This window comes from Cyprinus carpio, chromosome B3 (assembly GCF_018340385.1).
Source record: "Cyprinus carpio isolate SPL01 chromosome B3, ASM1834038v1, whole genome shotgun sequence".
Lineage (NCBI taxonomy): Eukaryota > Metazoa > Chordata > Actinopteri > Cypriniformes > Cyprinidae > Cyprinus > Cyprinus carpio.
The window spans coordinates 8614084-8639052 of record NC_056599.1 but is presented as its reverse complement, the minus strand read 5'-3'; the positions used below and the strand labels follow the sequence as shown (position 1 = coordinate 8639052).

Here is a 24969-nt window from a genome sequence, read left to right as displayed (position 1 = left end):
ATGCTGCCACCACCATGCTTCACTGTTGGGACTCTATTGGACAGGTGATGAGCAGTGCCTGGTTTTTCTCTACACATACCGCTTAGAATTAAGGCCAAAAAGTTCTATCTTGGTCTCATCAGACCAGAGAATCTTATTTCTCACCATTTTGGAGTCCTTCAGGTGTTTTTTCATGTGTCTTGCACTGAGGAGAGGCTTCCGTCGGGCCACTCTGCCATAAAGCCCAGACTGGTGGAGGGCTGCAGTGATGGTTGACTTTATACAACTTTCTCCCATCTCCCGACTGCATCTCTGGAGCTCAGCCACAGTGATCTTTGGGTTCTTCTTTACATCTCTCACCAAGCCTCTTCTCCCCTGATAGCTCAGTTTGGCCGGATGGCCAGCTCTAGGAAGGGTTCTGGTCGTCCCAAACATCTTCCATTTAAGGATTATAGAGGCCACTGTGCTCTTAGGAACCTAAAGTGCAGCAGAATTTTTTTTGTAACATTGGCCAGATCTGTGCCTTGCCACAATTCTGTCTCTGAGCTCCTTTGACCTCATGATTCTCATTTGCTCTGACATGCACTGTGAGCTGTAAGGTCTTATATAGACAGGTGTGTGGCTTTCCTAATCAAGTCCAATCAGTATAATCAAACACAGCTGGACTCAAATGAAGGTGTAGAACCATCTCAAGGATGATCAGAAGAAATGGACAGCAGCTGAGTTAAATATATGAGTGTCACAGCAAAGGGTCTGAATACTTAGGACCATGTGATATTTAAGTTTTTCTTTTTGAATAAATCTGCAAAAATGTCAACAATTCTGTGTTTATCTGTCAATATGGGGTGCTGTGTGTACATTAATGAGGAAAAAAAAAGAACTTAAATGATTTTAGCAAATGGCTACAATATAACAAAGAGTGGAAAATTTAAGGGGGTCTGAATACTTTCCGTACCCACTGTACATCACTAGTTGTCCATGACAAACCATGTTGATCTGCCGTGGTACAAGTCCTTGTGGAGATGGAAAGAATGCCATCTTCTCCTGTTCCATTGTTGTCTCCTTTTGTAGTTTTAATAATGATTTAATGATTTGATATTTATTTGCTGCCGTCACTGATATAATGCTTCTCCAACGAGCCGCTTCTTCTTCGGCTTTTGTCGTGGTACTGCAGGTTACACCAGCAACATACCCGTGGACACTGCATTCTAGCGGTCTGCATTTGTACTGCATGTCAACACGGACAACAATGCAAGAAGTATAAATGAAAACAGATGCATAGCCTATGGCATAAAGGCTACCGCGTAGGTCTGACGCAGAAGTATAAATCAGCCTTAAGGACATCCTTTTTTAAACAGAAAAGAAGCTCTGAACAGCATGTGTCCGTCTGTTGTACTTTGGTGTTTCTGCCTTTGTTGGTGAGCTTCCATTTGCATTTACTTCCAGTTTACAGATGCAGTTTGTGTTTGATATATGTCGTCAATTTTACCAGGTCTTCTTCTGGCCTTTGCTTAAATTTAGAATTAAGTATTCTATGTAATTAAGTCACTTTGTCATCCATTTTATCATTTTATATGCCTATGTTGTATTTTAAGCTGTTTCCTGGTTTCACAGACAAGGCTTAAGCCTAGTCCCAGACTAAAATACAAAATTTAAAGGGGTCAAATTATGCTTTTTAAAGACCATAATCTTGTGTATTTGGTGTAACAGAGTATGTTGACATGCTTTAATGTTCAAAAAACACATTATTTTTCAAATACTGTACATTATTGTAGGTCCTTTATGCCCCGCCTCTCTCAAATGTGTAGTTTTCTACAAAGTCCCTCCTTCTGACAAGCGCAGTCTGCTCTGATTGGCTAACTGACCCAGTGCATTGTGATTGGCCGAACACCGCAAGCACTAGTCAGAAATGTAACGCCCCTTTCCATAATAGCAAGCTTCATCTTTTAAAAGATGTAAAGAGAGTTAATAATGTCCTTAGTTTTACCATCAGTCCAAGCCCGAAAGGGGAACAGAGTCGCGTGACAGACACAGTGATGAAGCTCGTATGTGTTTGCAGTACACAAGCCACAGACAGTTAAGACAGCTGACTCCACTGTGTGACCCTGTCTCTCTCTCCCTGTCTCTCTCTCTCTCTCTCACACACACACACACAATGGGCAAAACTCCGCATTTCAACAGTTATTAGCAAATACTTAAACTAATAACAAAACATACTTACAGTAGATAATTCCGAAGTGCCAGATTGTCATAGCAAAGTCAGAATTACCTCCTCTCCTAGGTTCACAAAATGGTTGTCCATAAAATGAGTTGCTGTCCTGTTGTAAATAATCTTAGATTCCTAAATGCATCAAGAGCTTGTAACATTCCAAAGAGAAAGGAAAGTGAGGTCCCCCACTCTTTGGGAATGGTGGAAAAAAATGACTTATGTTATGAATGAATAGGCAGATAATCAACTTAAATTAAACATGAATTAATACTATAAACCGATAATTAGTGTTTAATAATAATAATAATAATAATAATAATAATAAAGAATAATTTACCCGAGAGGAAGCTCTCATCCTTTACATCCATTAGCATTTGTTTCTAACTTTAAATCAAAATACTGTAGTTTTTATGGTAAATACTGTAGTGTTTTTGAACCATAGTGTATTATACTGTATATATATTAGTATTTACAACACTTTTTAATGAATGCTACAGCATACTGTAATATAACTATAGTGAACTGATAAACTGTAATATATACTGTAGTATACTTTAGTTTTTACTACAGTAAACTGTAGTGTATTGTACTATAATATAAAATATAAACTTAGTACAGTATTGGGCAAAGTCATTTGTTTATATTACTATAGCTTGTTATATTACCACAGCAACTATAGAATTACCACAACAAATTAATTCAAGCACTTTACTATAGTATGGTTCAAAAACACTATAGTATTTACTATAAATTACTATAGTCTTTTTTTCATGTGAGGGCTGTGTTTAGGGGTAGGTTTATGTGATGGAATATAACGTTTTTACTGTATAAAAATCATTTTGTCTATGGAAAGTCCCCATAAAACATGGAAATGTGTGTGTGTGTGTGTGTGTGTGTGTGTGTGTGTGTGTGTGTGTGTGTGTGTGTGTGTGTGTGTGTGTGTGTGTGTGTGTGTGTGTGTGTGTGTGCATGTGCGTGTGCGCGTGTGCGTGTGTGTGTGTGTTTTGTTGTGTTTTTAAATTAACATTTGGAATTTAAAAAAAATAAAAAAGAAAAAAAATTCATGAATGTTCCTTTGTTTGCTTTTTTCGTAATTTTCTAGTTTAACAAATTGGAAAAATAAAATAACTGATATAGATTTAACTAGGATATTACACTGAAAAAAATGTTTCATTCGTCCAATTAAAAATAAAAATGGGTTGTGTGTGTGTGGTGAGCATGTGTGTGTGTTTAAATATATTTTGCAAGGAAAGAATAGAGAAAATACAAACTCGATCTTAAACCATTACTGCATAACATCACGGTAGGTGGCAATATGCACACAGGATGCAACACAGCAAAAAACACACGAAGAACAAAAGTAAAAGTAAAAGATAATTATAAGGGTGAAAGGAACGGACACAGTCTAAGGACGGACACGAGTTCAATAAACTAAGAAAATGTTCATGCTTGTTTTGTTCTTGTTGCCATGCTTAAAAGTCGTCAGCGCAGGTAAGTTGACCAACAAATGGTTTTCAATGCCATATTAAATCCTGTTGACAGCTGAGACCAGCACTTTCATGTGACGCATTGAGTGAAAAACATAAATCATACCCAGCTTTTTTATTTATTTATGTATTTATTTATTATTTATTATTATTGTAATATAAAAAATTTAGAAACTTTTCTATGATAGCTGTGTTTAGGGGTCGGGTTATGGGATATAATATAAAATTTGTACTGTATAAAATCAGTCGGTCTATGGAAAGTCCCCATAAAATATGAAAACACGTGTGTGTATGAATGCTTGTTTGTGTGTGTGTGTGTGTGTGTGTGTATTTTTCAAGAAAAGAGTAGGAATAGAGAAAATACGAAATGGTTCTTAAACCATGGCTGCATAACAATGCACACAGGATGCAATGCAGCAAAAAAAAAAAAAAAGTAAAAGATAATTAGAAGGGTGAAAAGGACGGACACAGTCTAAGGACGGACACGAGTTAAATTAACCGAGAAAATGTTCATGCTTGTTGTGTTCTTGTTGCCATGCTTAAAAGTCATCAGTGCAGGTAAGTTCACCAAATAATGGTTTTCAATGCCATATTAAATCCTGTTGACAGCTGAGGCCAGCATTTTCATGTGACGCATTGAGTGGAAAACATAAATCATACCCAGCTTTTTTATTTATTATTATTAATATTATTATTATTATTATTATTATTATTATTATTATTATTATTATTGTAATGTAAGGATTTAGAAACTTTTCTGTGATAGCTGTGTTTAGGGGTCGGGTTATGGGATATAATATAAAATTTGTTGGCCTACTGTATAAAAATAAATTGGTCTATGGAAAGTCCCTATTAAATATAGAAACACGTGTGTGTGTGTGTGTGTGTGTGTGTGTGTGTGTGTGTGTGTGTGTCTGTGTGTCTGTGTGTGCGTGTGTATTTTGCAAGGAAAGAGTAGGAATAGAGAAAATACGAAATCGGTCTTAAACCATGGCTGCATAACAATGCACACAGGATGCAATGCAGCAAAAAACAGAAGTAAAAGTAAAAAAGAATTAGAAGGGTGAAGGGACGGACACGAGTTCAATAAACTGAGAAAATGTTTGTGTTTGTGGTGTTCCTGTTGCCATGCTTAAAACTCATCAGTGCAGGTAAGTTCGTTTACTATCAGCTAGATTTTTTTTTTAACCATTCGATAAGCTTAATTAACTGAGAAAATGTTTGTCCAGACAACCTGATTTTTAATAAAATGTTTGGCCCAATTTTTTTAAAGAATATTATTAAATGTACAAAAATCTAACATATTTAGACCACCATTTTCAAAGGCATTTAAAATCACAGATTGTATGCCATTTTTTCCATATGAAATTAAATATCATTTTGTTAATATTCTTGAGAGTGTTCTCATCAACATGGATAGGCTGAGCAGCGTATGATAGTCTGGAAATACCCTTCCCTTTTGCAAGTAATATTCTTCCCCTCAGAGATAAGTCTCTTTGCAGCCATAAATAAAATTTTCTCCATTTTCTCAATTATAGGGGAGAAATTAAATACATTTTTGCATAAAGAGATTCCTAAATAAGATCTCTTTAATTGGAATATTATTAATTGTGGATAGGTTGCATTCTTTAATTGAAAGTAACTCACATTTGGACAAATTAAAAAAAGACCAGAAGCTTTATAAAATTGGTCAACAGTGGTGATTGCGACAGGGATCCAAGAGGCATCTCTTTAAGAGCAGTATCATCTGCTAATTGACTGATCTTTATTAGCCTTTCCGCAATGAGAATGCCTTTCAAAACACTTTTATTAATAAAATGTGAGAAAATCTGTGCAATAAGAAGGAAGAGATAGGGCATCCTTGCCTGATACCCCTCTGAAGGTTGAATCTGGCTGACAAACCAAAACTAAATTTTAGTGAGCAGTTACTGATGATGGCATTATAAAAAATAAAAATAAAAAAATTCACCAAAACCAAATTTTCAAAGGCAACAAAAAATAAAAGGCTTGTAGAAGTCTTAAAAAAAAAAGATGAAACTGTCTTCTGAAATCAAATCAGAATAGTTAAGAACATCTCAGATTAATCTTATATTATCAAAAATATGCCTATTTTTAATAAAGCCAGATTGTGATTCATCAATTAAATAGCTCATAATTTTCTGTAATCTGGGCAAGAAAATGAGCAAGAATTTTGTAATCAGTGTTAAGTAAACAGATTGGACACCATTTTTCAAAGTAGTGGATCCTTTTTAGCTTTTGGGATCAAAGCGATCCCACCTTGTGTCAAGTTAGGAGGAAGAGATAATTTCAGAATACTCTCTGTATAGACTTCTGCAAGGAATGGAGCTAAGGGTTCAGAGAATGTCTTATAAAAATCTGTTAATACCATCATTCCCTGGAGATTTGTTCATTTTAAGATGATTAACGGAATCAATAATTTCCTCAAGACAGAAAGGTTCATATAGATTTTTGTCATCTCCCTTTACAGAAATCAAATCAACTATCAATCTAAGAAAGACAATGTGTCATCTTATAGGGGTGGGGGAAAAAAATAATTGATGAATCAATATATCGCTATTCTCTCTCCAACAATTGTGGATCGATTCTAAGAATTTCAGAATCGATTCTGAGGTTAGTTTTTAAGCAGATGCGCGATGACACTGAGTTTGCTTTAGAAACACCCGTACCCTGCTTGCTTCCAATTCCTCACACATGTACACCACTCGAACCTCCGGTAAAACAATCGTTCATAAAGTTAAAAAAAAATAAAATGAAAATGCATATTTATTTGCTCATCTACATGGACACACCTCTCATGGCTATGAGGACACTACGGCAAAACAGAGCATCCAGTTTGCAAGAGCGTGAAGATGGCAAGGACAGCCCTTACAATTCCAGATATAGGGGGAAAATGCCCCTGAATGAGCTTTTGTGTCATAAAGTTATCACACCAGGCACGAATGAGTGCAAATTTGGAAATGATTTTATACAACAGTTAAATCAATAAGAAAGTAAAATTATTATTTTATTATTATATTATATTTTGAGTAGGCTATCATTTCAGTTTAAAAAAATAGTTGGGGATAGTTTCATAAAAATTGAAATTCTGTTTATTTACATTTACATTTACTCACCCCGATGTTTTTTCAAACCTTATATCTTTATTGCTTTTGAGGAACATAGGAAGATATTTTGAAGAATGCTGATAACCAAACTGTTTGTAGCATGTGTAATTCTAAATTAAATATTAATTTTTAAAGCTACATTTTGTTTGCTTTTTCACATTTAACACAGTTAGGCTATATGACTCTAATATATCTTTTGAGGGTACTTTTTCTTCCTTTTTAAAAAAATAATAACGTATGATAAACTGAAATCATACTCAAAAGTAGATACCTGATTTTTTTCATTTTTATTTTTTTACAATAAAGCACTTACAAATATAGATATAGGGAATATAGTTATCGAATGACATGAATGAGCGCAAATTTGGAAATTATTACAATGGTTAAATAAATAAGAAATTTCATGGCAAGTCTTGACCTTTTGGATATATTTAATTATAAATATCTTTGTAAAAATAATATAACATTAACTTTATTTCATATTTTCTCTATGACATTCTTGAATATTAAGACGGGCACCTGCAATTTTGGCCAAATTATACATAGTTTGTTTGTGAATTTGCACATGCTATAATTTAAGCATCATTAATGACCCCTTTATAGCACTATTTTCTCTTTCTATTTGGCGTAATATTTAGACTATATGCAAAAATTTACTTTGGCATAATTAATAGCTGGTTTAGTAGACAGAAAATACGGGACACATAGGCCTATGATAAATGCTGAAATGTTTGCGGGGCAAATCTCAGGTCAGTCTGAGCACTCTTGGTACGCACAGTGTGTAGAGCCATACACCTGCAGGCGCCACTGCTTATGTTAACTGTTGTATAAAATCCAAAATGTATAAAACTGTTGTAGGTAAATTAAATTTGACATGTGCAAACTCCCTTTAAAAACCTGTCACTCCTCTTAATTCATCGCAATCTCACAAACTTCCATTTTAATTAATGAGGCTCCCTACACTGCACACTGAATCTATTATTACATTGTCTCTACACTGTTTGTTATGATGAATGACAATACCGCAGTCTACTTTCACGATCTGAGGTGCACCAGTAAGCATTTATTGCCTTCAAACAACATTGGGGTGAGTAAATGTAAATGTAAATAAACAGAATTTCAATTTTTGTGAAACTATCCATAACTATTTTTTAAACTGAAATGATAGCCTACTCAAAATATAAAATAATATTAAAATAATAATATTACTTTCTTATTAATTTAACTGTTGTATAAAATCATTTCTAAATTTGCACTCATTCGTGCCTGGTGTGATAACTTTATGAGACAAAAGCTCATTCAGGGGCATTTTTCCCCATATCTATAATTGTAAGGGCTGTCCTTAACATCTCCACGCTCTTGCAAACTGGATGCTCTGACTTGCCGTAGAGTCCTCGTATCCATGAGAGGTGTGTCCATGTAGATGAGCAAATAAATCTGCAACTTAAGTGGCATGTGACATTAACTTAACGTCGGGTCGGCGCGTGGCATTATTTTAACGCGTGGTAGCGTCTGGCATTAACTTATCGCCTAACGCCGCTTATTTAACGCCTATTGGCGTTATGAAAATGGCATTTTAATATTGATACGGCAGTGAAAAGCACGCAAATTCTAACCCATTTGGCTTTCCATACTTCTCCAAAAAGGAGGATGTTGACCAAAAAGAGGTACTTTGTATGGAGTGTCATAAAGTTGTGGCCACAAAACAAGGAAACACCACCAATTTGTCTGATCACTTAAAACGTCCCTAGACAGCAAAAAAGTGTTGGCCCAGATCCGGCCCACATCTGGCCTGTGTATAAAGTCAAATCTGGATGTCAACCAAAACAAACAAATATTTGTGATGCCTTTGCCAGTGCAACCACAAAGCTCTTTACGATGAATAAAGTCAAATCTGGATGTCAACCAAAACAAACAAATATTTGTGATGCCTTTGCCAGTGTGACACCTTACCAGAAAGGCTCTCAACGACAGAAAGAAATAACAGACGCAATAACGTTTCATATCGCTAAAGATATGTTGCCAATAAATACCGTCGCCAAAGAGGGATTTAAGAAAATGATCCGAACGCTTGACAGGCGGTATGTTATACCATCCCGCACATATTTTTCCCAAGTTGCGATAAAAGAGCTGTATGAAAAATGCAAATCTAAGATTGAAGCAGAACTGACGCACGTGGAATACTATGCAAATACAACAGACTTGTGGTCCAGCAGGACAACGGAGCCCTACATTGCACTCATTCGTGCCTGGTGCATTCCTACATTGCTCCAATAATAGTAAGTAAGAAAACAAACAGACAGAAATCAGTTTGGAGAAGATCAACAGCAGTTCAGACTATGAAAAGACAATGCAGAAAAGCCGAGCGGATGTGGCGGAAAGACGAAACTTGAAATTCACTATAGCATCTATAAAGACAGCCTTCATGCTTTTAATGTAAAAACTAGCCACAGCTAGACAAAAGTTCTTCTCAAAACCTTATAAAACAGTAACTTAAACAACACTCATAATCTTTTTGCCACTGTTGAGAGACTGACAAACCCCCCAAGTCAGATTCCCAGTGAAATGCTCTCAGACAGCAAATGCAATGAGTTTGCTTCCTTCTTTTCTGAGAAGATCATCAATATCAGGAAGGCGATTAGCACATCCTCAAGTAATGCAGAGGTCAGACAGATCTGGACACAATATCAAAAAGATACTATGTCTATTTTTGAAGCAATTGATAGCAAAATTTTGGAAGAAATAGTGCAGCACTTAAAATCGTCAACCTGCTATCTTGACACACTTCCCACATCTTTTTTCAAAAAGTGTGCTTAACTGTTTAGAAGCAGACCTCTTAGAAGTGGTGAACGCCTCACTTCTTTCTGGGACATTTCCAAACTCCCTGAAAAACTGCAGTTGTTAAGCCCCTCCTGAAAAAGAGCAATCTTGATAACACCATTTTGAGCAATTATAGACCAATATCTAATCTTCCTTTTATAGGCAAAATTATAGAAAAGGTAGTTTTTAATCAGCCTGAACAAATACTTAAACTCAAATGGATACCTGGACAATTTTTCAATCTGGTTTCCGACCGCATCACAGCACAGAGACAGCGCTCATTAAGATAATAAATGATATTCGCTTAAATTCTGATTCTGGCAAAATATCAGTGCTGGTATTGCTAGATCTCAGTGCTGCGTTTGACACTGTCGATCATAACATACTACTACAAAGACTGGAAAACTGGGTCGGGCTTTCTGGGATGGTACTCAAATGGTTCAGGTCATACTTAGAAGGGAGAGGTTATTATGTGAGTCTAGGAGAGAGCATAAGTCTAAGTGGACGTCCATGACATGTGGAGTCCCACAAGCTTCAATTCTGGCACTCTTGTTTAGCCTGTATATGCTCCCACTAAGTCAGATAATGAGAAAGAACCAAATTGCCTATCACAGCTATGCTGATGATACACAGATTTACCTAGCCTTATCGCCAAATGACTACAGCCCCATTGACTCCCTCTGCCAATGTATTGATGAAATTAATAGTTGGATGTGCCAGAACTTTCTTCAGTTAAAAAAGGAAAAAAACTGAAGTTATTGCATTTGGAAACAAAGATGAAGTTTTCAAGGTGAATGCATACTTTGACTCTAGGGGACAAACAACTAAAAATCAAGTCAGGAATCTTGGTGTGATTCTGGAGACAGACCTAAGTTTCAGTAGTCATGTCAAAGCAGTAACTAAATCAGCATACTATCATCTAAAAAACATTGCAAGAATTAGATGTTTTGTTTCCAGTCAAGACTTAGAGAAACTTGTTCATGCCTTTATCACCAGCAGGGTGGACTACTGTAATGGTCTCCTCACCGGCCTTCCCAAGACGACCATTAGACAGCTACAGCTCATCCAGAACTCTGCTGCCAGGATTCTGACTAGAACCAGAAAATCTGAGCATATCACACCAGTCCTCAGGTCCTTACACTGGCTTCCAGTTACATTTAGGATTGATTTTAAAGTACTTTTACTCATTTATAAATCACTCAATGATCTAGGACCTAAATACATTGCAGATATGCTCACTGAATATAAACCTAACAGACCACTCAGATCATTAGGATCGATTCAGTTAGAAATACCAAGGGTTCACACAAAACAAGGGGAGTACGCCTTTAGTTACTATGCCGCCCACAGTTGGAATCAGCTTCCAGAAGAGATCAGATGTGCTAAAACATTAGTCACATTTAAATCTAGACTCAAAACTCATCTGTTTAGCTGTGCATTTGTTGAATGAGCACTGTGCGATGTCCGAATTGATTGCACTGTATTTTACATATTCACTGTATTCTATGTAAAATCATTTTCTATTTTTAAATGTTTTAAATTCATTTTAAATAAGTCAATTTTTAAATAATTTCCAATGTTTTAAAATTGCTTGTTTTATGTTTTTTTTTTAAATTGCTTGTTTTATTTTTGTTATTATTTTTCTTCATGATTATTTTACCTTCTTTTATGTAAAGCACTTTGAATTACCATTGTGTACGAAATGTGCTATATAAATAAACTTGCCTTGCCTTGCCTTACATGAGTCTGAAGGTCCATTTCATCACAGAGGACTTCGAGCTAAAAAGTCGCTCCTTAGAAAACCGCATTCCTCCCGGGAAATACATAAAACACATAAAATCTCAAAAACCCTGAGAGAAGCGGTGTCCGCTTGGGGCTTAGATGAGACACGTCAAGTCTGTATAACAACAGATAATGCAGCGAACATGGTGAAAGCTGCCGATCTGAACAAGTGGACCAGGCTACAGTGCTTCGGCCACAGACTGCATCTTGCAGTTGGTGAGTAATGACCATGATCTTTATCCTAAATAAATATACATTTTTACTCAGCCGTTTTACTTAATAACCTGTCCTGAACCTGACAAAACTTGTAAAATGAATTTGGTGCATGTGTGTACATAGAGCTTTAAAACGTATCAAAAAATACAGACACTAAACATTTAATTTAACATTTAACTTATTATTGAATCAGTGGCAAAAAATAGTTTTATGAGCACATTTGAGGATCTCTTTTCTACGGAGCCCCTCTGGTCCCACTTAGTCAAAAAAAAAAAAAGGTAGTAACTCGTGGCCTCAAGAAACTAACTCGTGGCCTCAAGATACTAACTCGTGGCCTCAAGATAGTAACTCGTGGCCTCAAGATACTAACTCGTGGCCTCAAGATACTAACTCGTGGCCTCAAGATATTGGATTGCATAGAATGTTCACTGAATTCGTGTTTAGGCTAAAAATAAGTTCGGCGCTTATTGGGGTTTGGAAAGAAACTGCATCTTGCAGTACATTTTAAACAAGGAAATTATTATTGGCGTTTATCACGTTTTGGAAAAGAGCTCTTCATTTATTGTTTAAAATAAAACAGTGTGCTTCAATAATTAAAGTTCGCAATGTTTTGTTTGTTTTCTCCGCTTAGAAAATGCAGTGAAAAAGGATGGCCGCATTGATCGTGCTGTAGGAGTCTGCAAGAAGCTGGTGAGCCACTTCTCTCACAGCTGGAAGGCCAGCGATGCCCTGACAAAAGTCCAGAAGGAACTCAATCTACCATCTCATCTCAGAATGCCAAACAAGATGGGGTTCCAGACAGATGATGATCAGCAGGATATTAGAACAGCAGCAGGCTTTAACTCAGGTCCTGTCTGCAGACAAGAAGCTGCGGCATCTAATTCCAACCTGGCAAGATATAGATGTCCTGGAATCTGTAAGCAAGTCACTGGGCCCAATGCTGGATTTCACTGATGCACTTTCAGGGGATGAATACGTCAATGTCATCTTTGTAAAGCCAGTTCTTCAGCTATTCAACACTTCACTACTGGAAATGCGAGAGGAAGACACAGACCTGACCAAGAACATAAAGAAGAAGATGCAGGACTACCTCAACGAGAAATATGAAGATGATGATACTCAGAAGCTGCTAGATATTTCATCCTTTTTGGACCCCCAGTTCAAGATGGACTTCATCAGTGCAGACAAGAAGACCCAAGTTAAGGCCAGAGTGGCATCACAGATGATGGAATGCCAGGAGAAATCAAGCTGCAGCACTGACGTGGAGCCCAACGTTACCAGTGCACCCCAGGCAAAGAAAGCAAAGAAGTCATTGGGAAGCTTCTTTAAACAGAGTGAAACTGCAGCAAAGGGTGATTCCTCTCTGACCCTAAAGGATGCTTTGGAAGCAGAGTTAAACACCTACCTGCTAACACCTCCAATAGACAAAGAGGGGGATCCACTTGCATGGTGGAAAGTACACAAACTAATTTTTCCTCGTCTCGCCAGACTTGCCCGCAAATACCTGTGTATTCCTGTGACAAGCTCGCCATCAGAGAGACTTTTCAGTACTAGTGGCAACATCGTCACTTGCCAACGAACCTGGCTCAAGCCTGCAAAGTTTGATAGACTTGTGTTCAATTCAAGTTTATTTGTATAGCGCTTTTTACGATACAAATCATTGCAAAGCAACTTTACAGAAAATTAAGTTTCTACAATATTTAGTAGTAGCTTATCAGTGGTGACTGTCAGTTTATGTGTATATGTCAGAAATGTTCAGAAAAATCAATAAAAAAAGCCGTAAACAAACAGACGATTAAAAGCAAATATGCAATCAAACTTATAGCAAAATGTGGTAGTTCTGTATGTTGTCTCTGGGTTAGCATCATCTGAGGTCCTCTGAGGGCTTGGCATCATCTCTTCTCAGGTGTTCTGGATCCAGACTGGAGCTTGTGTAAATCCTAGTTACCAAAAACAGAGAAACAAATAGAGACATAATTAGCTTAGCTGCTGTTCCAGCCAAGTAAAATTAATTAGTTTAAAAACCAAGCTAAAGAATAATAATGCGCATTTGATCAGATATGCACTGCAGTCCAAAATTATGAAATGCATTATTTGAATGCTTGGCCAAAAAGGTGAGTTTTTAATCTAGATTTAAACAAAGGAAGTGTGTTTGAACCCTGAACATTATCAGGAAGGCTATTCCAGTTTGGGGCCAAATGCGAAAAAGCTCTACCTCCTTTAGTGGACTTTGCTATCCTAGGTACTATCAAAAGTCCAGCGTTTTGTGACCTTAGGGAGCGTGATGGATTGTAGCGTGGTAGAAGTCTAGTTAGGTATGCAGGAGCTAAACAATTATGGGCCTTATAAGTAAGTAATAATATTTTGTAACTGATACAGAACCTAATAGGTAGCCAGTGCAGAGACTGTAAAATTGGGGTAATATGATCATATTTTCTTGACCTGGTAAGGACTCTAGCCGCTGCATTTTGGATTACCTGTAGCTTGTTTATTGAGGATGCAGGACAACCACCTAGAAGTGCATTGCAATAGTCACAATACAGTCTAGAGGTCATGAATGCATGAACTAGCTTTTCTGCATCAGAAACAGGTAACATGTTTCGGAGCTTGGCAATGTTTCTAAGATGGAAGAATGCTGTTTTTTGTAACATGGGAATATGATTTTCAAAAGACAAGTTACTGTCTAATATAACACCCAGATTTTTTGACTGTTAGAGGAAGTAACAGTACATCCGTCTAATTGCAAATTGTAATCTACAAGATTCTGTGTAATGTTTTCTGGTCCAATAAGTAATATCTCTGTCTTATCTGAATTTAATAGGAGAAAATTATCGGTCATCCAATCTTTTACATTTTTAACACACTCTGTTGGCTTAGATAATTTTGAAGTTTCATCTGGTCTTGTTGAGATATATAGTTGAGTATCATCCAGCATAACAGTGGAAACTAATCCCGTATTTTCTAATGATATTGTGGCACTCCATATTTTATATGTTGTGGCCTACAGATCCCATATTTTTTTGGTGGTGATAAATGAGATGACTCCCCATTTAGATAAACAAAGTGGTAGCGATCAGACAGGTAGGATCTAAACCATCTTAAAGCCTGCCCTTGGATACCTGTATAGTTTGTGTAATCTATCTATGAGTATGTCGTGATCTATGGTGTCGAACGCAGCACTAAGATCAAGTAAAAACTAGCAATGAGATGCAGCCTTGGTCTGGGAATATCGTAATGTAATTTTTTCCAATATCGTGCAGCCCTAGTATTCATTTTAAATAATGTTTAATTTATACAGTGAAGACATTGTTTCATTTGTTTATTTGTGCTATTTAAAGAATTTAAAACAGGGCCCACTGGTAAAACCTGCACCAGGGACCCTCAAACCCCAGCTACGGCCCTGCCTGTATTTAAAGGGTTACTCCACAGCAAAATGAAAATTTTGTCATTAATCACTTACCCCCAAGTTGTTCCAAACTCATAAAAGCGTTGTTTGTCTTCGGAACACAATTTAAGATATTTTGGATGAAAACCTGGAGGCTTGTGACTGTCCCATAGACTGCCAAGTAAGTAACATTGTCAAGGTCCAGGAAAGTATGAAAAGCATTGTTAGAATAGTGTAATGGTGTAGAATAGTATAAATTGTGTTCCGAAGATGAACAGAGCTTTTACAGGTTTGGAACGACATGAGGGTAAGTGATTAGTGACAAAATTTTCATTTTGGGGTGGAATATCCCTTTAAGATAAAATAATATTTCCACATTTTTACAAAAGGCCAACACATATTTGAATAAACAAATAAGTATTTACTGTTTATAATACTAATAGCAATTCTAAATTAATTAATTTAATAATAAGTAGGCTATTAGAGAAGCTCATTTGCATGTGATTTTGGCGTCTTTGTTTCCATAGCGACGGATTCTCCAGAACATGCCCCGCTAAAGCCCTTTCACACAAGAGCAGCATGTGGGTAAACAAACCTGTGCGGTTTTAAACATCTACAAGCTCATATCTGCCCTTTGACCACAAACTCTCCAAAAGTAGCGCTGAATGGCAAAGTTATCAACATGTCTGTACATTAACTAACGATAAACCTGCAGTTTGCTGAGAGGCATTTCAGTTTTTCATGGTGGACTGTCTGACTTAAAGTGACAGTTCACCCAAAAATGAAAATGTTGTCATCTTTTAAAAACCCACAAGTTGTTCTAGACCTGTAATAATTTCTCTCTTCTGTTGAACATAAAAGAAGATACTTTAAATAATGTGGGTAACCAAACAGTTTCTGATGCCCAATGAATTATTATTATTATTTTTTTTACCTTACTATGGAAGTTAAAACCATCAGCTGTTTAGTTGAGAGACATTCTTCAAAGTATCTTATTTTTGATCAAAAGAAGAAAGAACTTTATGCAGGTTTAGAACAACCTGGGTACATTATGACTAATTTCATTTTTTGTGAACCATACCATTGAAGTTGGCATGAAACGGAAGTAGCGATTGTCTTTTTTTTCTCTACGGTGACGTCTATCCGAGTGAAACAGCATCTGAAATGAGAGGGCAGGACTTGGATTCGTCCTTCGGGAATTGATTTGATCATTGGAAGTTGGGGGGCGTTTGCTAACAAAATGGGAGGCAGATCTGAATGCCAGTTTGCAGTTAGTTGTGAGGGGATTTTCTCTCCACTGGTGACACTCTAGCATGATGAAATTTTTTATTTATTGAGGAAGATGATGACAAGGACAATCAATTGCACAAAACATGCCTTGTTAGGCCCTTCTCGCGCGCGAGAGAGAGAGAGAGACTGCCTGAATGACTGAGTGTGTCCTCCATCAGGTGAAGTCATATTCATAAAAAAAAAAAAAAAAAAAAGTTTGCAATGTCCTAAGAGTAATGTTGTGGTAATATCCTAATGTCCTTTCAACATTTACAGATATTATACTTGCCCCTGGCTTGTGTCAGCACTGGATTTCTATAAAGTGAAGCATCAACTTCAGCTTTTCCCCCAGCATTTAGCCCTCACATCAAGCCCTTGTGACGTAGCTCATGACCAGAAGAGAAGATGAGTTGTTTTGAGGGGGAGGGGAGGATAATGTTTTTGAATAAAGATTTCGAGGGCACATGAATTTAAAAAAAAATAATGAAGTGCATGAATATGATAAATTATTTATTAAAAAAAACATTGCAGTATTCCTTTTTATCCATCTTTTGCAAAAAAAAAAAAAAAAAGAAAAACAAAAAGGTGGCTAAGTGTTTTGATAGTACAGGGCCAAGCCCAGCAGAGGCAAAATGAGGAGCAAAGCATGGCATGTAGCATCAGACCAACTGCAATAATGAGTAATTAAGGCTGTTTTTGAATGATTGTAGTTGAAATGGCTGAAAAATCATAAATACAACCTAAAATAAATAATAAATGGGTTATCACATTTGACCAACAGGTGGTGCTGTAATCAAATCATTTTGGTGTGTTTTGTGTGAGGTTACAATGGAACATACAAGGTTTGTTGTCATTATGTCAAAGCTTTGCAGAGATACAGCCTCAGAGTGATTTTGGCACCGTAGTGGTGCTGTACGAAAACGGTTTTGTTTATCGATACAAAATCCATAAAGTTTTGCCAGCACAGCCTGAAGATGATCTGACTCGATCTAGATGAAAATTGGACCAACGTTTGAGGAGTAGTTTGAAAAAGTAGGTTTTCAACATAAATCAAAATGGCAGACAGGAAGGCCGGCTTACTGTGGCATAATTGCTATCTATGTTGTTTGCATGACCCAATGAGTATTTTGAAAGAAGTTTTCATCACAATAGGCTAATTCAAGCAAAAGTTATTAGCATTTTTGGAAATTTCATGATTAAAGATTAATGAATGGTTTATTACTCTTGACCAATAGGTGGCCCTGTTACCAAATTGATGTGGCGTGGTCAGTTTGACTTCCGGATTTGCTACCGTTCGGACGTTCTAGCTTACTGCTCTGCACTTTGCTTCTTATTTCTGTACTTTTCTCAGATTTTTCTAAGATTTTTTACTTCAGCAGATCAACACATGGCACAAACACTTAAACTAAAAACTCTTTGGGACTGGGAATAATACTACAAAAAGAAGACTTTGCCTCCCACTGCCAGCAGCTTACATTCCGGAGACGGGATAACAACTGCCTACATTCAAACAGAAGAGAGAAAAAAGGCCTCCTGTTGGATCTACTTGCTGCATGAACTGCTGCAAATTTCTACAAAGGATTGTGATTCCTGAAACAAAGTTACTTGCTGGACTTCCAAAACGGGCGGAACACACAGCAGACCGTCGATATAGACCCCCTCAGCATACAGCCAGTGAGTCCCATGAATCTTCTGAATCTCAACAGTTTATACCAAGTGTAGAGGAACAAGCCGAAACTGATCGCCACACTAATCAATGGCACAAACAGGGAGCGAGACCCAAAGGAACACAAGACATCAGATTGTCACGGGTTTCTCGTATTGCTGCCGAAGCTTCCTCTACCCCAGATTCGACTATGACAAGGCTTGTAAATACTGGTATTCTACCTCCCCATATACATCTTGAGAACAGATTTGAAGCATTAATGAATGCGGGTGAGGAATCCCCAAATGTGATTAAACATGGATTGGATCAGCCAGCAGCTAACACCGCTACTAATGGGCGCTCAAGGTCGAGCAGACAGCGGCATTCAGCTCAGAGTGCAGCCGAGTCCAGGACTCTGATAGTGGTTGACTCTATTATCAGAAACATCAGTAGCAGGACTACAACAACATGCTGCCTTCCTCAAGCAAACCATCTCTGATGTGAACAAGGAACTTCGGAACATTCTAATGAAGCACAAGACTGCAAATCGAATCATCATACATGTGGGGAAGAATGATATTCGGAAAGAGCAGTCAGAATTCCTTAAGATGGACTTCAGTGAACTCTTTGAAACACTTCAAAGACTCAAAGTTCAGTCGTTCATCAGTGGACCACTCCCAGCAAGGGGAACAAATATGTTTTCAGGATGCTTGGGCTGAACACATGGTTACAAAGATCTTGCAGTATAAAAGGTGTGAATTTCATCGACAACTTCAATCTTTTCTGGGGCCATAGACAACTGTTTAAACCGGATGGCCTCCACCCAAACAAACTTGGTGCTAGAGTTCTTAAGGACGTATCTACTTCTCCCTCCGTCATCCTTCAGCAGAGTGTGTCAATCCATTCAGCACACACACACCCGGGTCCGAGTCATCATGTGGTTGACATATTATCCCACAAGGACACTGATAACACCATGCAGCCAAAACAAGCACTGCGGACGGACACTATCCCGGCTGAGCCCTGCCCACAGAGCTCCTCACAGACAGACTGTGATGTACCAAAACAGCTACAAGACTCAGCACCCCAAGGACGACTTTCTGGAAAACAGCCAGGGAAGCCAGAACAACATATTACAGCCACCAGAGACACAGCCCCTCTCACCGGGACACATTATCCCTCTCTCCAGCATCTCCACTTCTGTGCTTCTCACAGAAAATGGAGGAATTGTGTATGCTGGGACTAAAACTCTCTCACTCATTCACTGCAAGCCCTCAGATATCAACAGAAAAAAAAAATGGCGGGCCACCCAACCACCAAAGCCTGTGAGCCCTGCTCCTGTGAGAGCTCTCCGACCACTGCCACAACGCCAGGGCCCAAACCCTCAATCTGCTGCAATGATTTCCTCAGAGTTTTGACTATTTTGTTATTGCAGGGGGATTTTAAATATTCACATAGACCAATGCAGAAAACAAAAACTACAAAAGAATGTCTATTTTTGAAGCATTTGATAGCAAAATTTTGGAAGACACAGTGCGAAGGGGCAAGTAACTTTCTGTGGGCGGGGTCTCGGCGCTGTTGCTATTTTCCCGGCGAGATAAATGGCTCTTGCGCCCCGGCGCAAATCTAAAATGGGTTGGTCTGAAGTAGCTTCATTATTCATAGGTGTGGTTTGGGCGTAAACTTGAAATAAACCAATCAGAGCATCATCCAATATTCCCTTTAAAAGCAGGTGCGCAAGTTCCATTATGGATTGCTATTATTATGGCGTATTTACCAGGCGCAACACCAGGAGCGGTTCACAGCTGAGGAGACTGATGATGTACATATATGTCTTTGCCACTATTGGGCAAACAGGTCTGATCCTTAATTACTACAATTAGCCGTGAATAATTTGTAAGCTAGATTTATGCCTATTTTTTCACATCTTCGTGGCACACACACAATGATTTCCGTTCATCTCATGTGTTAATATTTTTTTAGTGCAACAATTTATGATTTGCAAAAATAACTGTTGCATCTGTGTAGATTACATGAGCAAAGTGTATGCGCGTTGTGCACGCTATACATTATGGGTCAAGCATGCGCCCTTAAAATAGCATAATGAACAACGCGCAACGCGCCACTGACTTTAGACTAGGTTTTTTCTGGTCAGTGGCGCAATTGTTTAATGGAACAGCAAAATAGCACCAGGGATTGTTTGCGCCAAGAACACGCCTCCTTTTTTGTGTTGAACCGCCCAGGGAGCGCAAGTTCATTCACTAGTTTTAGCGACGTGCTTCTGTGGAGGGAAAAAAAGCGCGCTTTGCGCGGGTGGTAAAATAGGAATGACACATGCGTCGGTGTACAAAGTTCAATTGCGCTGGGTGCAAGATAGGGTCCCTATGTCTATTTTTGAAGCAATTGATAGCAAAATTTTGGAAGACACAGTGCAGCACCTAAAATCGTCAACCTGCTATCCTGACACATTTCCCACATCTTTTTTTTCAAAAGTGTGCTTAACTGTTTAGAAGCAGATCTCTTAGAAGTGGTGAATGCCTCACTTCTTTCTGGGACATTTCCAAACTCCCTGAAAACAGCAGTTGTTAAGCCCCTCCTGAAAAAGAGCAATCTTGATAACACCATTTTGAGCAATTTTAGACCAATATCTAATCTTCCTTTTATAGGCAAAATTATAGAAAAAGTAGTTTTATTCAGCTGAACCAAATACTTAAACTCAAATGGATACCTGGACAATTTTCAATCTGGTTTCCGACTGCTTCACAGCACAGAGACAGCATTCATTAAGATAATAAATGATTTTCGCCTAAAATTGTGACTCTGGCAAAATATCGGCGCTGGTATTGCTAGATCTCAGTGCTGCATTTGACAGTGTCCGATCATAACCATACTACTAGAGAGACTGGGAAAACTGGGTCGGGCTTTCTGGGATGGTACTCAAATGGTTCAGGTCATACTTGAAGGGAGAGGTTATTATGTGAGTCTAGGAGAGAATAAGTCTTTGTGGACGTCCATGACATGTGGAGTCCCACAAGGCTCAATTCTTGCACCACTCTTGTTCAGCTGTATATGCTTGTGTCGATCCATAACATACTACTAGAGAGACTGGAAAACTGGGTCGGGCTTTCTGGGATGGTACTCAAATGGTTCAGGTCATACTTAGAAGGGAGAGGTTATTATGTGAGTCTAGGAGAGCATAATTCTAAGTGGATGTCCATGACATGTGTAGTCCCACAAGGCTTAATTCTTGCACCACTCTTGTTCAGGCCTGTATATGCTTCCACAAGTCAAATAATGAGAAAGAACCAAATGGCATATCACAGCTATGCTGATGATACTCAGATTTACCTAGCCTTATCTCCAAATGACTACAGCACCATTGACTCCCTCTGCCAATGCATTGATGAAATTAATAGTTGGATGTGCCAGAACTTTCTTCAGTTAAACAAGGAAAAAACTGAAGTCATTGCATTTGGAAACAAAGATGAAGTTTTCAAGGTGAATGCATACCTTGACTCTAGGGGTCAAACAACTAAAAATCAAGTCAGGAATCTTGGTGTGATTCTGGAGATAGACCTTACTTTCAGTAGTCATGTCAAAGCAGTAACTAAATCAGCATACTATCATTTAAAAAACATTGCAAGAATAAGATGTTTTGTTTCCAGCCAAGACTTGGAGAAACTTGTTCATGCCTTTATCACCAGCAGGGTGGAAGTATGAGGCTAATGAATGAGAGACAGCTGTAAATCAAAGGGAAACTATGGAACTATGGAAACTATGATATGAATTAAATCGGTTTGGTTTGGTTCAGATAACTTCAAGCAACAGACCACAAGAGAACAGAAACTGACAGAAATGCAACCAAAAGTCCATCAACATGACAGCAGTGTGATAAGAGGAAATTAATCAGTAAATCAAATGTCAGTGATTTAAACGTCTGATAAAGCAAAATGAAAAGCAACAACAACAAAAAATAGTTAATTTATTGTATTTCTATTGGACAACTCTGTTTCTTTTGGTGTGATCAGGAATGTATAGTTGTATATGTAGTGGTATAAATTCAGGCTACACTAATATTATATGTTTGTACTTGTGTGTCCACAGATTCTCACTCACTAGTGATTTTGGCAACATATATAGCTGGACAAACACCATTTCCTGAGTTCAGTGTTGTGCTGATGTTGGATGATGTGCAAATAGGATATTATGACTCAAACACATGGAAACCCATCTATCGCTCTCACAGTGACTCAAAATACTATGATGAAGAGCAAAGCGATGCTGAAACTGTATTTCGTTTTCAATATAACAACCTGAAATATTTGGTATTCCATTATTATGATCACTTAAATCACACAGGTTAGTCGAAGCAACAAACTGATAATGCCACACAATACATTACAAAACAAATGTAACTCTTACTTGTTTATGCACACAGCATATAAACCTTTTGACATAGAAGTGGTAAAAACTACATGTTCCATTCATCTACAGGTGTACATGTTACTCAGAGACTTGCTGGATGTGAATTGTTGAACAATGATAAACCAGTCCACTTCATTTACGGGATGCGTTCGATGGACAAAACGTTTGGGGAGTTCACCTTTGACATGGAAAAAAGGGAAATACAGAATAAACTGCTATGGGTAACATTTGACCAAGTAGAACAGCTTTATGCAAAGTTAATTTCTGAAAATGTTTTTTCATCCTATTTGCATTAAAACCTTGCGGAGGTACCTGAACATGGAAAAGAACAATGTGATGAGAAAAGGTGAGTGAGTCAACCTGATTAACCTCAGTATAATTCAACTACAAAAAGAACATTATCAACAAAATATGGACCAGATTAAATGCTTTTGAATGCTTATTAATCATGATTATCATAACTGAGATGACTGATGCAATTAACACAAGGGTTAACAAACAGTAACACTTTTCAATCTTCTTTGTAGTGAAACCCAGAGTCAGACTTATGAGGAAGATGCTCCCAGACTCTCAAGGGCTTCAGATCAGCTGTCTGGCCACTGGTTTTTACCCCCGTCACATTAACCTGACCCTGTTCAGAGATGGTCAGCCTGTGGATGATGATCAGATCACAGGAGGAGAGATTCTGCCTAATGGAGATGGAACTTACCAGATGAGGAAGAGTTTGGTGATCAGTGAAGAAAAGCTACGTGAAGAACATATATACAACTGCACAATGAAGCACCTCAATCTGGACAACAAACTGGACATTACATTTGGTACAAATATTTTGAGTACAGGGACAACAATTGTTAAATTTAGTAAAAAATAAATAACATGAAAACAGATTTACCTGTTTGTTTCAATAGTTTATTCTCAAATATCACTCATCTCAAAACTTTTCAGATGTGGATGAATCTGACCCACGATTCTTCAGTCTGTCTGTAGTGATCGGTGTGCTGGTGTTCATGTGTGGGGCTGTTCTCATCATAACTGCACTCATCATATGGAAGAAGAGACAAGCTGCTGGTAAAGGTTATTTTTTTTTTTTTTTTTGCATCTAGTTTTCAAGGAAGAAAAGAAACCAAACATCTGTTCATTTGGAAACAATCTTCACCGTATGCAAGTTCACCTTATGTAGTTTGATATTTCAGTAATGCTTTAGATTACAGCCCGCAAAGAGCTACGTAAAGTATACTGAATTTACGGTGTACATTTCTGTAATTATAGTGTATCTATAAAGAACGTACGTTTAGGTATAGGGGAACAATGTTAAATTTGGGTAATAATGAGGTAACAACCAGATATGCACCCTGCAAATAACTGTGCAAGTAAACTGAAGTTACAGTGTAACTTGTACCTATTCAGTACCTCGGAGTCGGGGAATAATATGCAATGTTTGGGGAATAAAGGGGTAACAACCTGTAAAATTACAAATCATTATACTAAGTACCTTTTCTAATATTACGTGGTATGTATGGCCTAAAAAATATTATGTTTGGGAGTGATTCAGAAAGACAATATACTTTTTATAATTTTATATGGCTATTTTATTATAGGTCTAGGTATTTTTTAACCATTCTGTTTCTCATTACTGAATAACAAAACTGGACATCTAGTGAAATGAGTTAATGAGTTTCTGCTATGATTTATAAGTCTACTTACCTTATGAAAGCATATTCGTTGATCTCAGCTGAGTCACACCAGCAACTTCCAAACACCAATATCACCAAATAACTTTGCATGATATACCATCAAGGTTCAGTCTAGTTTATAATAAGCTTACTACTTCTCAGCTGTTTGCAGAAAAAAATTAATATGATACAATAATATTGTATCATGTATTTTTTTTCTGCAAACAGCTGTATTTCAGTGGATGTATACTGTGATGTTTTTATAGCGCAAAAAAAGTAAAAAAGTAGAGGGTTTAATTCGGCGATCAAACGATTAAATTAAAACTAGTGCAATAGTTTTCTCTGTAATTACTGTGCAAATATACACTTGTTCTGTGTTTAAGTCCAAATTTGTTTCCCCTTTATTCCATGTAGTTACAGGGTAAATACATGATTTGTTCCCCTTTATTCCATGTAGTTAAAGGGTAAATTTGTTCCCCCTTTATTCCATGTAGTTACAACAGTTGTGGGCTGTAAATTAAAGCGGTGCTTGTTGTTACCTCCTTGTTCCACGTAGTTACAGGGTAATTGGCTACAACAAATTGCTCTGAAATAATTGTTTACACAATTTGTCATACATACATTATATATCAGGTAATATATCAGTAAAGATGCTGACTATTTTATTTAATTACAATATTGTTTGAAATTTACTATAGGCCTACTGCTAGGTTAAATTAACCCAAAATGGGCTTTTAAATAAAAAAAAATCACACACAATATGACAACACAACACAGGCAACAGATAATAAAAGATAAAAATGTATTACACCAGTTCAGAAAAAAACAAAGGAACTCCATACTTACACAGATTTCACAGTTAACCCAAATTCTTTTGAAAAGCGTATTTAAGAACAAATTCAAGATTTAGTTTGATTTGTTCATGTTGTTCACCCTCTGATGAAGTTAAACTAT

At 37.4% G+C, this 24969-nt stretch overlaps 1 protein-coding gene and 1 pseudogene across 1 annotated transcript; both read left to right on the top strand.

Moving 5' to 3' along the window:
- The first annotated feature begins 3525 nt into the window (after positions 1–3525).
- Positions 3526–24118, top strand: LOC109112961 (annotated as a pseudogene).
- LOC109047579 (E3 SUMO-protein ligase ZBED1-like) lies at positions 11480–13333 on the top strand. The gene is made up of 2 exons (XM_019065264.2): positions 11480–11618; positions 12250–13333. Exon 2 carries the CDS (start codon positions 12421–12423, stop codon positions 13255–13257), a length of 837 nt encoding a protein of 278 aa, XP_018920809.2. The 5' UTR covers positions 11480–11618; positions 12250–12420; the 3' UTR covers positions 13258–13333.
- Positions 24119–24969: the final 851 nt, after the last annotated feature.